The sequence below is a fragment of the Cupressus sempervirens genome, chromosome 3 (assembly GCF_028749045.1).
Source record: "Cupressus sempervirens isolate cs-2001-9-10 chromosome 3, ASM2874904v1, whole genome shotgun sequence".
In the NCBI taxonomy this organism is placed as follows: domain Eukaryota; kingdom Viridiplantae; phylum Streptophyta; class Pinopsida; order Cupressales; family Cupressaceae; genus Cupressus; species Cupressus sempervirens.
The window spans coordinates 608,832,106-608,850,919 of NC_143120.1; the positions used below are offsets into that span (position 1 = coordinate 608,832,106).

The 18,814-nt window shown below is 34.8% G+C and overlaps 1 protein-coding gene across 7 annotated transcripts in view; it reads left to right on the top strand.

Moving 5' to 3' along the window:
- The window catches only part of LOC149568150 (uncharacterized), a 69,297-nt gene extending 60,901 nt beyond the window's left edge, over nt 1-8,396 (top strand). For 4 of the 7 annotated variants that reach the window (XM_089821150.1, XM_089821149.1, XM_089821146.1 and 1 more), the window contains one exon: nt 7,838-8,396. In XM_089821150.1, coding sequence (XP_089677276.1) covers nt 7,841-8,074 — 234 coding nt within the window. In that variant the 5' untranslated portion in view covers nt 7,838-7,840 and the 3' untranslated portion in view covers nt 8,075-8,396. The remainder of the gene's footprint in view (nt 1-7,837) is intronic. The other 3 variants (XM_089821152.1, XM_089821147.1, XM_089821151.1) reach the window with 1 other exon arrangement.
- Nucleotides 8,397-18,814: the final 10,418 nt, after the last annotated feature.

Below are 18,814 nucleotides of genomic sequence, written 5' to 3' on the forward strand. Positions count from 1 at the left end.
AAATTTCAATTCTCGTTTTGCGACTCAAACAATGGATTAATTTTTTGTAAGTATTTAGAATTCTAATTCCTGCTCAAATCCACGATCCAAATGGGCCCTAAACTCACAAGTTAAGGCTGCCCTTTGTTCAATAGACAATTCGCTTCCTGCTGCAACAAATTCAAATTCACAGGGTAGACCTAACAACATGTTGATCTTTTTCATTTCAAAATTTTCCAAATGGCCATCCTCAATGTTGATTTTTTTGGATCTTCTGCAAATGTAATAGTATTGCCATTGTATTTGGTATGTAGTTTCCAAATGGCAGCCATCTCTCTAATATAGGGTGAGGTATGGATAGACATGTCTCTTCATGAGATTATGTCTATTCAATTAGAATGTAATTAATATAAATATATATCTCATATATTTAATATTTTAATATATATGTTATATCTTACCCTTATATATATAATATATATTTGCACTATAGTTTATCCAACTAAAGCTACCAATTATTAACAATCCCTTTTAGCTTAGAGAGGATAAACAAGATTCATACACAATATGAATAACATATTACCTCAATGTAAATGATGGTTTCTAGAATGTCAACTCATATGACATTTGATCAATGCTACAAACATCAACTCTCCCTCTTAGCTAGGGAAGATAAATGGTATAATCGTATTACATATCTTGTGATCACGTAACACTGATATGAAGTATCATCTAACATATAATACCTAGTTTTACATATCACCTAACATGTGATATGAGGAATCACTTAACACGTGATACCTAGTTTTACATATCACCTAACATGTGATATGAGGAATTACCTAACATGTGATACCTAGTTTTACATATCACCTAATATGTGATATGAGGAATCACCTAACACATGATACCTAGTTTTACATATCACTTAACTTGTGATATGAAGGAATCACCTAACACATGATACATAGTTTTACATATCACCTAACACATGATATGAGGAATCACCTAACATGTGATACCTAGTTTTACATATCACCTAACATGTGATATGAGGAATCACCTGACACGTGATACCTAGTTTTACATATTACTTAACTCGTGATATGAAGGAATCACCTAAGACATGATACCTAGTTTTAGATATCATCTCAATATGATATTAGAGATATGGTTTGATCAAGAATACCAAGTCTCATGATATTCATCATAACTCAAAATTGTTCAAAGGTAATGTGTACTTGCCATAGGAACATTCATAATTTAATGCGATTGGTTTCAACCATCACACGATATCTATCACAATCTAGAAGGTCATGGTCTGTTTAAGGATCTAAATCCACCATGCTAGAAATCATCTATCCTGATTTGTTCTAGCCATCACATGATGTCTCATAAGTGTTTCACCTTCAATAGTGAAACTCCCTCTCAATCACTATGATCAAGATTGACACAAGTTGACTAAATCCATCTGCTCCCTCTGAAGCTCGAGTTCATTGACATTTTGACCTCTTTGAAGATGCTAGACTCTCTTTGAATCTGAATTCCATATGCTTTTGTCCTTGAGTTTCAAATATTTCCTTTCATAAGGTGACCCCGTATAGGAAATATAACTAATGGATCAATTTTCACCCTTCATGAATATTTAATCACCCCTCTTTGTACCTTGAACCTAAGTCACAAGGTTTGTCAAACTTCAAAGATGAAGTTTGAAATTCGTCGAATATTCAAGGGTTCAAAAAAGTTCAATAAAATTCGTGTTAAAACAACTGTGTTTGGTTTGCTTAAAATTTTCTCATAGTTGGCTGCTTTGTCTAGCATGTGAACAGGAAAGATCGAGGGTTTTAGCCGACGCACAGACAAGAAAGAGGGTGGTTTCACAGTTTTCCTCCCCAACCTGCTGTTGACTGTGATTACTCTTCCATCTTATTTTGAATTCAACGAATATTTTTTTGCAGGTTCTCGATGATCTTTAGCGGCGATGAATAAGCCCCGACCGTCATTTCCAAAAAATTCATTTCATTTGATGTTTTGGTTGTCTATAAATTATAATAATGTCGTTTATATTGCTATTATAATGTGGTTTATATGGTTATTATAATGTATATATTTTTTATTTCTTTATCAACTGTAATTTTTTTTATATTAGAAAAACAATAATATTTAATATATATATTTTTAATGTATTTTTTTAGTAAAATATTATAATTTTTTATGTTTAGCTATTATTATTCATTAATTTACTATAATTACTTATTATATATATTTGAAAATTATATAAGGCGAATTTTATGTCGAATTTTTTTGATTTTTTTGACCTTGCGAACTTCATCCAAACTTCATGGTTGTCGCATTCGAACTCGAACTCAAACCTTGTGAATTAGCCTCGAACATATACGAAAGAGGAAAATATTGAAAGGTGACTTTGTACAGCCACAACTTCAGAGTATCACAAATGAAATATCGTTATGAGTCTCAACTTGCCACATTACTTTTGTTCATCACTTCCAACGTTCTCAGGTGCCTTTTCCCAATTGTTTAAATGACTAATTGTATTTCCCAATCCTTCACTATCTATAGTCTTGTCATTAAATGATGACATGGAACATAGTCTCAATTCTATATGCTGTGTACAATCATAGACTTTATTTTGGAAATGAATTATTTTGTCTTTTTAGTGGATTATCATACCATGTACATGGACTCATTCCCTTTGTGTTTCATATCTTGTCACTATGATCCACAATATCATCAATTCATCTTTGTCTATAATTTCGTTCTGATTTTCTGAATTTTGACGTTTAATTTCTTTTCAAATTGCAAAAGCTTGCACACAGACCCTACCTTCAATCTCCATGCAAGGATGCTCATTGTAGTGGACTTCAAACCCCCTCACAAAGGCTTAATAGATCATCACATGGTGAAAGAAAATCAACAATCTTAAGAACCTGACCAAATCATCTCTATTTTCTCTGATTATTATTGTTGAGATATTCGACAAAGTCGACTTTTGGACCCTGACGCCAATTATCTCCCCCTCAACAATGTGGGTTGGATAGGTCATTGTTCTCGTGAAACGTAGATTTCTTGGCAGTCTTTACAGACTGGGTGCACAAAGTTTGTGAATGAAGATGATTTTCTTTTAGATTACATCTCACTATGGAATCAACAAGACACATCTTGATATAGAAATGCCCACACTAAATTTTGGAACTCCAAAATGATCAAGTGCAACACAACAACTTCTAAAGTCGTTTTTTTTTAATCGCAAGAAAAATGAGACCAAAGACAACAATCTGTATTGTAAATATGACAACTAGGGGCTTCAGTTGTTTACTTCATCTCTGTATCTAGCCGGTCTTGTAGCGACATTCTTTGCGTCATATTCAACCAGAGTATGGGGGTGGAGGCTTACCATGTTTATTGCCGGAATGCTTTTCCTGCTTGGAGTTGTGCTGAATGCTGCTGCTCAAGATCTCCCCATTCTTATCATTGGCAAAATTTTGCTTGGTTGTGGAGTTGGATTTGCTAACCAGGCCGTTCCTCTTTTCCTCTCAAAGATTGCTCCCACCAAAATAGGTCTTAACATTCTTTTCCAATTGAATATTACCTTAGGAATTTTGTTTGCGAACTTGGTCAATTATGGAACAACTAGAATCAAGCCTTGGGGATGGAGGCTTTCACTTGGTTTAGCAAGAATTCAAAAACCGACTCTAGTCGAGAAATACTATTGCCCTCTATTTTTATCTCCACAACCTCTAACTCGAGGAATGGTTCTTTCAATGAGCTATCACAACTCCTCTAGGTCCTTTCCTTATTTTGCTATGTTTTGCCTCCATGTATTATCTGCAAGTGACAATTATGGTTTCTTCTATGCAATTTTGCAACCTAGATGTCTTCCTTCTGACACAATGTCTCCTCTCTCAAATCCATGTTTCACTTATTCAAATAAACATCTATCCCGATGAATTTAATCATAGGAAATGATGTAGCATGAAGATTGTTTTGGAAACAATGTATTTGCAGACTTCGAATACAAGTTCCTCAGATGCTAGTGGAGTGGGATTCTATTCTTAGCAATATGAATCACTTTCTTACATTTACAACCTGGCACTGATACCATGTTGAGTTTTCCAGATCTGCTGCAAATGTAATAGTACTTCATTGTATTTGATATGTACTTTCCAAATGGCAGCCATCTCTCTAATATAGGATGAGGTATGGATAGACATGTCTATTCAATTAGACTGTAATTAATATAAATAAATATCTCATATATATATATATATATCTTACACACACACACACACACACACACATATTTGCACTATAGTTTATCCAACCAAAGCTACCAATTATTAACACTTAATGACAAATATACCCTCTTACCAAATTTGGGACCTTTATTATTTGTTTTGTCATCCAAAATACTATCATGCATAAGTGAACAGCTGCTACAAAGAAACACACGATTCATCATACCTTTCAAGGGTGTCATCAATGTCCTCACAGGCCTCCAAATCTACATGCAAAGTCAAGGCTGCTGCTATGTCATCCTTTCAAGCAATTTATTACCATATAAAGATTCATGCACTTGATTGAAAACATCTGACATGCTCTCTCGAGTAAGACTATCCTCATCAAAATGTTTGTCAATCACAACCTCCAAGTCACCAATGTAGAGATTCGTGTATCCCTTACCTATAACAACTGAATCCATCTTCTCGCAAACATTTGTGTTACTATGTTGGAACAAGACTGTGGAACTCCCATCTTTTTCATCATTGGTCCAAATTTCTTTGGCTGACTTATCTTCCATATTAACCCCACTATTGAGATTAGGTGTCCAAGTCTCCTAACATGTGCAACAAATCTGCTCCCTTCTCATTTGCATCTTACCTTTTTTGGGAGACCCTGCAACCTCCATCTGTTTCTTGAATCTTTCAATCTTCTGCTCAATCAACCCTTATGAAATCTCATAAGCCAGAGTTGAGATATTATGCTTCTTTCTCCAAAAGGCCAACAGGTTTGATTGCAACTGCTTGCAGATGTAATTGTCCTCATCTAAGATTAAGGACATAAGAATTTCTATACAAGCCCCCACATTGTCTGGATGATACTTCTTGATTTTAGTTAAGAAGCATTGAAATGATCAATTTATCACAATTGAGATCCACCATAATGACAAATGATCTGTTTCTTGCCATTTCTAGAATCTTAGCACTCTTACCAAAAGTAGGGATTTTGACATCATGCAACCCATGTAGGCTTTCCACAATCAACTGTAGAACCTTCTTCAGTATGTCATCATTATAGGGTGCTGCAAGAGTTGTTATTCTTATGATCTCACTATAACAAGAAGCAACTGCGAGTCTCACCTCTTCATAAGGATGTCCTATAAATTTGAGCTGGACCATAGTGAGCATTAAGGGCTGCAAAGCCCAATTTAGAAGCTTTCAATCTGATTTGTCTACTTTGGATTAATATGAATTACACTCTTTCAACTTAAAGAATACAACATGAAGAAATTTCATGGACTCCAATTATAATCCAATTACATACAGCCAATTTCCTACTTTTTCTTTCTGCGAGTCCCATAGCTGATCACCATTAAATGTATTATTGAATTCTTTTGAGGAAAAAAACACTTTTCTAGTCTTCTCTTGGCTTCATTTTGTTTTTTCCATACTGAATTCCACCAACTCTGATGCACACTTCCACAGGTTGCAAGATGCTACCTTTGTTTGATACCACTGAAATGGGCAACCGTGTCTGGTATAGTAGTTTCTAAACAAAACTTCATCTCTGAGATATTATTCCGCTAAAATGCGCACAGTGAATAATTATAACCATTTGAAAAGAAGTTGCTGAGAAATCTGAACACCAGTGTAGGAACACCCCCTTCTTTTCTAAATTTTTTCTTCTAGATTTAAGGTATCCAAATCATGACTGTAGTTCACTGATTTTGTTTGCAAGAATACTACTATCTAGAAATAAATTGTATTTCTCAATCGATTGTTTTTAATAACTCACGAGCATACAAGGAAAACATTACAGGAAAGAAAGGACCAAATAGTATTTCCTTCTATTTAACTTTTATGCAAATTTACAAAGATATAGAATTCAATGCCTGTGCAGTAGGTTAAGTATAATGAAAGCTTCACAATCACAATTCACATCAATCACCTGGTGTTGGTTTGACTGGGAATGGGTATGTTTACCATGCAGTCCTCAATCGCTGTAAGGTAATTTTGTCCAGCTATGCCCAGTGCTCCTTAGGATGGACTGCTACCTTTTCAAAATCCCAAGATGATATTCTCAAATCTCTTTGAAATATAGATTTGATGATTCAGAAATGCCTCTGCGTTGCCACATATGCACAGCTTACCTGACTCACAGCAGGACCATAATCTCCACTGAGACTGCAATGAAGTCTTATAGTTATAACAGGCAGAGGTATTATGAGCATATGTTAGCTCTCAAAACTCTAAACTCCCACGACCTTGGCTTTGCTTCCCATGATTGTTTCCTAGTTTAAATCTTTCCATCAGTCACCACAAGGTATTGATACACCAATAAGATTTCCCATACATGTAGAGTTGCTAGGCATTAATCTGACCTTGTAGGCACAACGCCAATAAAGATGTGGCAAAGATCGAACACATACATATAAGCTTATCCCCTTTCTTTGCAGATACCTTGTCGCAGCTGGAAATATACTGCTCCTCTGCTCTGGTGTCTTCTCTGATGTATAAACAGCCCAATCAACCACCATGTAAAAAAAGGAAGCTAGCAGCTAGCATGTTCACTAGACAACGTCATTTGAGTCAACTTCTTTATCAGTTTCTTTGCACCAGTGTCCAAGCAATCTGTGACTTACTTCCTCAGCAGTTGGCTCTTGTAAATTTTTAATATCCTAAACGCATACAAGAGTTTAGGTTTCACACATGACAAACCATGTTCCTGAGAAATAAAGCAACTGGAGTTGAATATTAATGGCACCAAAAATCAGGAAACAGACTCATTCCATCATTCACAACAATGTCTGAATAATTGTTTTTTGCTAAATCCTGAATTATTTCCAAAATATAATCCCGAAATCAAATCAAATAATTGATTGAATAAAATATTTTAGCCCACTAAATAATTTGCCGCTGAGTAGTAATATTTCATATGTCATCTCAGATAGATGTTTTTGATATAAAGCAGCCAAAACTAGGGGGCTGGCCCTTCTACAAAACAGTGACAGTCCAAACAGCAGACTACCAGCAATTTAAGCACATTACCACACCACCCTTAAACCTTAATAACAAAAAAAATTAACCCCCGAAAATCCCCCAGCATAGGTATGTTCATAACAATAATTCTACCGGCATCCATAATACAGTAATTAAAAAAACCACAGTTGTGGTAGTAACTATACCAAATTAGCTTACTCAACCTATAAAGTCTTAAAGAGGTTTTGTTAGGATCTTTTTTAGGAGATTCTGCTGTCATGTCAACATTAGCCCAAGGGACAGGATACTTGTGTCTAGGTGATGTAGGGCTATGCCTGTTCATTTTATATTTTTATTAAAAACAAAAAATATCCCCATCTTTAAAAAATACGCCTTGCCATCTAGAGATTTCCTATTTAGAGCACCACTTTTTCATTTCCATACATGCTACTTAAATTTTAAAAAATTGCGGCTTACGATTGAATTGATGAAGATATGCACTGAAATGTATCTAAGAGATAACTTATATGCCAGCTATGATATTCAGTTGCTTTCGTTTCTTACATATTGTGGCTGAAAAATATTGTTCATGGGTTTTCTTTTCTAGTTCGCTCAACTTCTTTGCTCTGATTTTGATGTAGAAGATGGGTCTTTGGACATTAGTTGAAGGATGTTTACTGATAGCGAATGCTCTAGCCATACTAAATGAAGATCGATTTTTGGCTCCTCGTGGGTGGAGCTTTTCTGAATTTTCAGGAGACCGAGGAAGATCTTTTAAAGAACGAGCAGTCGGGCTAATTTATGCTACACAATATTTAAGGATGCTTTTGATAGCTTTAAATGCCAGCACAATACTGATCATGCTTGTTTCGGGCTAGATATGTTGTCAATTCCACACCCAAAAGATGATTTGTCTTGTATTTTAGTGTAGATAAACTTCAATTTGTTTAGTGCAATGTGATCATAGGCAAATCTTGAATAGCCTGTTGGTTAGAGGGCTCCAATTTCTGGGTCCATGATGCTTTGATTGGATTTAATGTTTTGCTTACTAAACATATTTGGCAAATTGCCAGTCGTCTACCAGGTTTTTGGTTGATGGTGTTCAGATTTTATGTATGTAATTCAATAACTCTTCATTGTTTGCTATGCTATTTTTGACACTTTAATTAAGGGCAATCCCGTGTCACAACCCATTTTTTATGAGCGAATAAATCGATCATTTTGTTAGTTCCTGCCATGGGCAGGAATACTTATGCATTCATGTTAGTGCTAATATGACATCTGGATTTTAGTCGAATCCATTTTCTTTTAATAAAAATTGACAAGTAAAAAACAAAATAAAATAAAATTTGGCATATATAATCGATGAAATAAATAACCGTTACAAATCTAATATACTATAGATTGAGTGTAAAAATGGAAGCCTAACTTTAGAATTGCTATTTGACAAAAACTTAATCTGCATGCATGTTGGGATTTTTTTTATTGAGTCTGAATGAACGGAGAGGGAACACAGGAAAAATTGGGCGGAGGATTTTGGGAAAAAAATTTGGGCGAGGGACTTTTAAGTTGAGAACTTGGAAAGCACAGAGAGGGAGATCTGGAATCACTCTAAGCAGAGAGAGGAGGAACGAGAGGGATTTTGGGGAGGAGAAGATCAACCCTCAAGATAAAATTCAATAGAGTTTGCTGGAAAAACCAGGTTCTTCTATATTATTCATTTATTTCCTGAGAAGTTTCTTGCATGCATTCTCACTTCCTCTGCTGTCATGAATGAATAATGAGATTTCCATTTGTATTAGCATTTGCTTTTTTTATTTGCCGTTCATACTTTAATCTGTATTTAGCCATGCTCTCTTAACCGTTAACATTTCTGTATGAGCAAACCCATTTTATTTCTTCTTCATTATTCCATATCAATCTATCTTCTCTGAGCATTTTTGTTTGGATTGTTTTTTAGTGTGCAATCTCCATGTTCTTTGCTGATATTAAATTCATCATATAATGGGTGTGTGCGTAGGCTTTAATGCTAGAAGAACTAGTTAGAATCTACCCCTTTCTTTCTCAAATTTACTTCCATAAACATGACTGAGATTTCTGAATGCTAGTGCGGGTATATGTTGTGCCAAGTGGCCATATTGAACTGTCACAGAACGCTGGAGTCCGGTAGGCCTAATATTTGGTTGTGTAGAAAACATTTAAGAGAATATTTATTGAAAGCAATTTAGGTCTTTAGATGCTATTTAAATTCTTTAATAGTTGGCATATAAGATTGTAGACAAGGATGCATTCATAACATTAGCACTTGAATATATTCAATGTTACTCCAGTATTGGGGTACATTGGGACGGTGGAACGAGCTCCTAGGACGATGGAGGGACGGTTAGGGGATGGTGGCAAGGGGAGGATAGGGCAGGGAGGAGTGTTGTATAGTATACATATAGAACTTGAAATGCTTGTTATGAAATGATGTTTCGATATAACATATCAAATTAAAATACCTGAACATAGCCAAACTGTAACATGAACTAGAACCATTGAACATTCAACATAGTAACATATTACATACCCAATAGTAACATTCAAAAAATGAAAGTCAAATAGAAATCGAAGTTCCCATACTAGTGGTAGCATGGTTGCTAAATGGCAAAGGTAGGGGTACTTGGGTACGTGAGCACCTAGTGCAGAGACGTCTTGGGGATGGGTACTCCGAGGTTTGGGAGGGGGGTGCGAGTCCCCGTGTAACACTGAATATATTTCAAACGTGAAAGGTTATTTTGGCTCAGATGTTTCTTGTTCTTATTCTCTCCTCTTCTGCTCTAGCCTTGGGCATCTTATTTTCGTATCTTTGATGCCATGCCACTTGTGGCATCACATCAAAGACGGGAAAAATGTAGACACCTAAAATCCTTTAGAAAATAAAATATTTTTATTTTCTGAAAAGAATTTCTGATGACATCATCATTTATTTATTAATTAATTATTTAATTAATTAATTTATTTTTATGCCATTAAATCCCTTTATCTTAATTAAAAATATTTAATTAAGGAATCCCTCCCAAAAATGTTTAAATCTTATTGAAACATTATTTTCTTATTTATTAATTATTTAATTAATAAATCGACCAAAAAACCCAAAATAAATAAAAAATTTATTTTTTGCCCAAAACTTGGCCAATTTCCTTAAGACCACTAACCTCTTCCAAAATCTCCTAATCCTTCTTTAATGTTGATTAAAGATTAATCTCATCATTTCCTCCCCCTAATCCCAACTCAAAATATTTAATTAAGATTAAATATTAATCCTCATGTTTATTAAAAAAGTTTTAATAAATATCTCCTCAAACCAAACCCTTGAAATAAATAAAACATTATTTATTTTCTAAAAATCTAATTTATCCACATCTTAAGAAGTTGTAGACTCTTCTAGAAAGTCTTCATCCTCATCTTAAGAAGTTCTAGACTATTCTAGAAAGTCTTTATCCTCATCCAAAGTCTAGACTCTTCTAGAAGATGTCTTTAAACCTAATCCTAATCCCCTCCTAACCTTGTCACATTCCCTAAACATGGGTTAAGACTTACTAACTCAAGCCAAATTTAACAAATATCTCCTCCTTCACCCACCCTCATTAAATGCCATCCATTTGCCTATCCCTAAGCTAATCTTAAACCATCCTAATCCATCCTCTAATCATTTGCAGAATCCTAAGCAAACTTAAAACCTTCATAATCAAGCCCAAGTCGAAATTCCTCTCATATCCCTCAAAATATCCCAACTATAAAACTTTATGAAGCCCACTAGGCCATAAATGACTCTTCCAAAGCCCTTTCATTGCTCTTACAAGCCATTATGAGGGTCTTTATGAAGATTTTATCCCTTGAGCCTCCTTTGTTGCCTCATCCTTTCCCTTTCCTCCATCTTCTCACCCTGTGACATGTGTCACTCCTTGATTGGCTATAAGGAAGCACAACCCATGTGCTCTCCTCTCATGCAATCTGAGCCCTCCATCAGCTTTTCTCCATCCTTGCATCTTAGCCCTCAATCCCTCAAGCCTCTTGCCTATAAATTGGATTCTTCCCCTTTGCAAAATAACACAATCCATGAAGTAAAGTCATAATGCCATTTTAAGAAGCCATTTTACATCAAAACCATACACTCACACCCAAATTCCAACTCCATTTGAAGCCCTTTTTTGAAGCATAAGCTTGAGCATACATCCTATCTATTTAGACAAAGCCACTCAACAAGAGAGCTTCTCATTGAGAGAGCCCATTAATGACTCATATTCTCAATTGAGAGTTCATCTTAGTCTATCTTGAAGTTTATGAATTTTGTTTAGTTTGTAGAAGCTTTATTTAAATTTGGTTTCTATTAGCATACTAACATTGCTCATATACACATGTAATGGTGACTTATATCGCACAACTCTTAGATTTGTATTGTACAATACAAGATGTCATCATGCATAGTTCAAAGTTTTACCTTATGGGTATTGCATAGCTTCTTTCTATATTATCACATGAGTTCTGGAGTTCTATCGTGCCATGTTGATAAACAAAAATTGTACCTCAAAGAGTGGGTATTTGTTGACTTTTTATGAAGATACAACCTAGTGTTTTGAGTACCCTTTAGGGAGTTCTTTCTTCCCACTTTGGTATAGATTGTCTTCATGGTGTTTCTAAATTAGTTTAGGATGTTTTCTTGTTCCTTTGTATTTTAATCTAAAAAATGAACTTGTATGGATTAATCACTTAGGAACTTGTGTTTGGACTTTAAAATGAATATCGTATCACATGTAAGTATGATTAATGGAGTGAACTTTGTATAATGTTAGTACATTTTCACTAATTTTTCAACCTAGATTTTCAACCAAAGGCCAAATTAGCCTATGAAATCTTTTTTTTTAATGCTACCCAATTTGGTCAAAATTTCAACCAAATCAAGTTTAATAGAAAAAAGAAAGAAAAAGGCATAACATTTTCTTTTTCATAGGAGGAGTTGGTTTGATGAGCTCTATGTGCATAGGAGCCATTTGAGGTAAGAAGCAACCATTTTCCATCAATAAATCCCCTTAAAGTTGTTTATTGCATTTTGATTTGCCATTGGAGATTTTATTGTTTATAGTTGCATTTCTCGTATGTTTTGCAGGTTGATCGAGTTGCCATTGCATACGTTTGACAGGTTTGAGTTGCCATTGTAGACATTTGACAAGTTTCGAATTGCCATTGCAGATGTTTGACAGGTTTCAAGTTGCCATCACTAAGTGGAAGAAATTTGCAATTTTTCTTATCGCATTATGTATTTGGTAAGGGTTTCATCAAATTGACAAGTAATTTGTTTTTTAAAATGTGTATTTGGAAAGGGTTTCATCAAAATGACATTATGCCATTTATAATTGGTTGGCTTGTTAATAATTGCACAATAATCTTCTCTAGTTTATTGCCCTCCCATTTTTAGAAATATGCCTACAAAATCCAACTAAGTGTAACGTATGAAGCCCCTACCATATCACTATCCACTCACTTCAAAGATATTCAAGTTACGCATTGTTGGATGCTCTTTCATCGATAGTAATATAGTTAGATAAAATAATTTAGACGATAAGTGAACCTTAATATGAATAGTTAATAGGTTATTTAATTTGTTACATTGACATCCTAATAATAATAAACATAATCAATAATCTTCTCTTCAAGCTAAAACAACCTAAATTCCAAGCTATTTTACTAAAGCCACCCTTGTGATAATGCAGGTTTCCTTGTTGAATATGGTGGCTACCTCCCAACCTTCAATATCTCAGCCATTCCACTCTTTGGAAATTTTTGTTAACACCCCAAGGATGTATGCCAACTTCCAAACATCTATACAAACAATAACCACCTCTGTCACGGGTTTCTAGACTATTTTCTCACGGTTATTACATGTAACAGTAGATTATTTTGTTGATTCGTGGTCAACTTTGTGGTAAGGAGTAGGATCTACTGGAGACCAATATAATGGCACTTTAAAATGTCATGGGAAGCCCTTTCATCCTTCCTAATTTCATACAATGGAATATGCAACCAAAAAGATAATAATGCACTTTGACACAGTTCAGAATTTACTATCTAAATAATGAATTAAGAAGATCTTGGTGATAACCCCATGATACTAGACAAAACATTCAATATCAACCTTCATTTCCATGTATATAGGAAGTACAATGAATACCACAACCACAAGATATGAAGAAGAAATAATGACTGTCATTCAAATATTATTGCCTAATCGTGAGCAATGAGCTCTTCTTTTCAATCACCAAATGATGCTATATCCATTTATAATATTAACCATAGTTCTAGATCTTCTTTTCTCTATATAAGAAACTTAATAACCACCATAACCACAAATTAAAGGAGAAGATAGAAGGACTATATTATAAATACCAGTATATCAATAATATTACACAAAAAATTGATTTTTATTTCAAAAACCATACACAAAACCTTTCATTTACCTTCTCCATATCTCCCCTCCATATCAATAACATGAGATTACATTGCTTTATAGCATAACATGTCTTTTCACCTCCCTAATGGCTCAAACAAGATGATTGATTGTTCACCTTCTAAACTTTGTCAATTTTTGCAAAGAATTGATGACAACATTTCTTGGCCATTTTTACACTTTTTTTCCACATTTTGCATTTTAAGTTCTAATATACTTTCCTAGGCACCCTAAATAGGTTCAACATCACATTATGACATCTCAACTCTATAATATATTTCATTTATGCCCTTGCATGGCATTTTCCCACTCTTGACTCACTTTGACCCATAATACTTAAAATAAGAAAGTGGTCAACGTGACCTTAATTTGAACACCTAATAACCTGATATGAAACAACTAATATCCTAATCTAACATGACTCAAAACATGCTAATTATAACTCAAATTTCATGGGAGATGGTCAGGGTGCCCTGCACCACTACCTCAAATGGTGTGATATTACAATGGAGTTCAACACCCCTACACCAAATCTAACCATCATCCTGCTTGCATTGCTAAGATTCCTTGTTAGAGAATATTGTAAGGCAACCTAAAATATAGCAATAGTTTGCATCTTGATCATGTACTTAAGGGTCAAATGTGTGGCAAAATGTGTGAGGCCCTTCTACAAGGAGCTAATTCCCTCCATTTTAGTAATGGTTGTGCTACAGTGAGAAACCAATTTGTATTATTCTACCCTGTTATGTTGAGCCCTTTCTTGTTGTAATAATAAATCAATGTTTTAATGAACAAAGTCCTTAACTAGTTTGAAACACAATTGAATTATTTTGTTAACACTCACATTGGTAGTAGCAACTAGAGAAGAGGATCCACAAAGCATAGAAACAACTCTAAGAAAAAATATTAATAGAAACAATACCAAGACTTATGATATATTATGATAATTATGTTGCTTGTGTAGCTTATGAACAAGGGCTAGCTCTAGAACCTTACCCTAGAAATATTTATTTATTTCAAGTGTTCCAATTCTACCTTATGCTCCCTCTGCACCTATACCTACTTTGACAAGAACAAGATTCACTTGTTCTTCCCCATCACCTTCGATAAGATCTTCACTTGCAAGTGAGTTTTCCTTAGCACCTGAACCTTCTTCTGAGAAAGTACTTTCAACTACAAAGCTTCCTAAAGAATCTAGGTCAAACAATATTAAATCATGTTGTGTGAGGATGAATTTATAAATTTCAATACCATACAAGTCTTTTTACACCGTTGGATGTCTATAGATGGAACTCATAAGTCATGCATATAGACTAATTTTCATTATGATTTTTAGATCACATATGCTGAGCACATGGTTGATTTAATCTATGGCATCATTTTTCCCCAACTGTATTATGTATTATGCAGGAATATTCATACTCTTTTTTCTTTATCCAAGTATTTATCATTTGGGATGTAGTCCATTTTCAATATCCTTGTCGTTTATGCCCTATAAACAACTGTAAAAAAAATCTCATCCATTTTGTTTGTAATAACCGCCACCAAATTCTATTAAACATTTTTCGTATGCAGATGGATAAAAGACTTGATCTATCTATTTTGGTTAATTTTAAAGAGATTGGTAATGACATCTGAGGTTACTAGTTAGTGAGGTTACTATTCAAGGGGGCATTACCAATAGATATGGTAGTAGGATTGAAATTTTATAATACTAACTTGATAAATTTTATCGCTGACAACTTGATTTAGTTTATATCTTTTTCTAGTAGAGTAGAAATTACAATTCATATCAAGAGAAGTCACGTTATCAATTGGAAGGAGAGCATCTCACGAGAAGTAGTCCTTCCTTAGACATTTCTGCAGGTTTTCAGGATTATAGCAAAGTTTGGGCAAAAAAGTTTGACTACACTATTTTTTGAAACTCATCATACACGCCCATGACAGTCGATCTTTTCTCTTTTTAAGGAAGTGTGACCTCTTTCTTTTGCATTGGTTGGATGGTATTCTTGGGGATTAATTGTAAATATTTGTAGGAAGAGGGCTTGGTAGAGACACTAGAGGATCAAATTAGTAGGCTCTTTAAGCATGTTATTGATCAAGAGAGGTTAACCATTATAGAGCTATTGGGTGTGAATTATTGGATGGGAGGTCATGTGCATGATGAGAAGTTGATTTTTGATCTCTTTCATCCTATTATCCAAGTGTTTGGACATCTAGTGCTTGCAAATGGCATGATTCATAGAATGATGGCAGAAGAAATTTATATGGAGGTACCTATTGTCATGGATCTCATGAAACATGAGTCATCGAGTTTGACTCAAAATCACACAGTTAAATCCTGATATTCACATCACAATTTGACTTGCTATGGAAATTATCTCCTACTTATCAGGTGGAGGTATTCTAAGTTTATTCCATATGGAAGCACTAGGTAAGAAAATGTTGATGAAAAAGGCTTGGAAGCTATTCCAGACTTGAGTGGTGCAGGAGTTTGATATGAGCAAGCTTGAAGCCTTTTGTCTTTCGAATGATAACCTTTTCCCAGCATAAGTGTTAGTCTCAGAATGGTTTTGACATTTGAGTGCCAACACACTTAACCACTTTCTACATTGAAGCTGAGTACAGTATGTATGCCGAGTCATAATTCCAATAGGTGTCGAGTGATCTTCAAGTGCCGAGCAATCTTTAGGTGTCGAGTCATAGATGATGCCGAGCAGGATAGAATCACTACAAGAGCTGAGTGAGCTAGTTTCTTATATGTGTCGAGCATCAGGAATTGGAAAGTGTTGAGTAATACAAAATGTGCATATGAGTTTGAAAAGGTACAAACTCAAATGTAAACTATTTTTATGGCCGACATATGATGAATCTCGAAGGATCTAAGTGATAAGATCGAATCTTTTGTATTTCCTATGCAATCTACATGTAGCCAATAAGAAAAATGGATAAGGCATGCAACCAATAATAAAAGTACAAGGAATGAGTGGGAAATAAAGATTCAATATGGATCGTAGATCCATACCTAACATTAAGTCTTCGAAAGTCTTTATAAGGAAGACGAAATCTCATTTTGAAGGAAGAAGATGAAAAAGAAATATATGGGGAAGCTATAGTGAAATTCAGAGTGAAGAGTGAAAAGACTTAGAGGAAAAGAACAACAATTAGGTATTCTGTTGATCTGAACAAAGCAAGAGATATGAACATATATCAAATCTTAGAGAATCAAGATCAGAGAGAGCAGATCAAGTGCTTGAATTCAACAATCAAGGATTGTAAACTATGAGGTTTATTATACCTAATACTATCTAGCAATTGTATTAGAAAGGAAATCCTATGTTGATAGGTTAGCTTAACAGCTAGGTTGTAGATCCTTTGAAGAGGTGATTAAATCCTTTAACAGGGTGACACTTAATGAAAAGTGTTTGTAAATCCTTTAACCAGGTCACTATTAATACAATGTAAAGCCTTTAACAGGGCAAGCCTTTCACAGGGCTTGCCATCAGAAGTGGTCAAAACAATTATTGTTGCAGTGATTTTGTGGGTATCATCCCCAACCCAGTTTTACCTTCTTATTCCTAAAGGGTTTCTAGGTTACCAAAATCTAGTGTTATGTGTTGTTGATGCATGTGTTTACTTCATGTTTATTTCATATGTTTATATGCATGCAATCTACTTTCAGTTAAAAGTTTTAATGGATAAAGGATAAAGTGTAATACTTCCGATTCACCGCCCCCCCCCCCCCCCCCCCCCCCCCCATTAGAAACATTCTTCCCATTTGAATATTCCAACAATTGGTATAAGAGCCTAGGTTCTCACAAGGAGAACCCTAATAGCTTGGAGAAAAAGGATAGAAGATGGAGGTCTTCAAACTTGGAAAGATAATAGAAAATCAAGTGATTGATGTTCAACTCGCTCTACACAAATTGGAGGAAGCCAAAGAAGAATTACAAAAATCTTTGAAAAGAAGGAATGATATAGCCATAGCTGAAAATGATATAAACTACAAGGAGATTGATACCAAAAAAGTGTTTTCCAATGGTGATACTAAAGAGTTTGATGCAGCAATAGAAAAATTGATGGAAAAGAATAGATCTCAAGCATAAGAAATCATAACATTGAAGATTGAACAAGAATCACAAGCCATAATGCTTTGTGAAGTGACTAAATAAAAGAAAGGGGCTATTGAAGAAAAAGCCATGATAGAAGATGACAAGAGAAATCTTACAAATAGATTGGAGGAAAAGACAATTGAGTTTGAAAGAATCTCAAACATGCAGCTAGAAACCTTAAGCCAGATGATGAATGCACATCATGAGCTGAATATGAAGGATATTGAGATCTCTACACTGAAGATGCAAAATGAACAATTGTAGAATGACTTGAGAAGAGAAAAGGAAATTTCAGAGAGTTTCAACAAACCCAATGAAGCCATCAAGTACTTTGAGCAGTTACTAAAATTCCCAAGGTCCAACAATGACACTCAAGGATTAGGATATACTAGCACTGAAGAAGGAGAGTCATCCAAGATTGCAGAAGAAAGGAACAACAAAGGTAAGAACACCAAACCTACCTATCATTTCTGTGGTAAGAAAGGACACACTTCTAATGTGTGTAGGAGCAATAATTCCCATCAGCATGATAACTCTAAGAGTGCAAACTATTGTCATAAGTGCAAGAAGCAAGGACATCAAGCACATGAATGCAGAACTAGGATTATCAAGACACCAAGATTTGAAGGTCACTGCTACAATTGCAAGAAGTATGGACATAGAGCCTTTGAATGCAGATCAAAGCCCATGTGGACATCAAATCAACCAACAAATACTAAAGGCAATGGAAATCACTACTATTGGGATTACAACACTAGGTATAGCTATCATTACTGTCAGGAATATGGACATGTTCCTGAAAATTGCATAAGGACACATTTTAGAGGAAACTACAGCAGATGGTTCAATCAAACCACATGTTTCAGTTGCTTGAAGACTGGTCATTCAGTAGGAATTGCACAACAAGGTCTAAGGCACCAAGTTCTGAGTTCAACAAAGGGAAGGCAAAGGTAGGTGTTGAACACATCAGAGGAGAGATGAATAAGACATGGAAGAAGAAAAATGAGTGCAACACATCA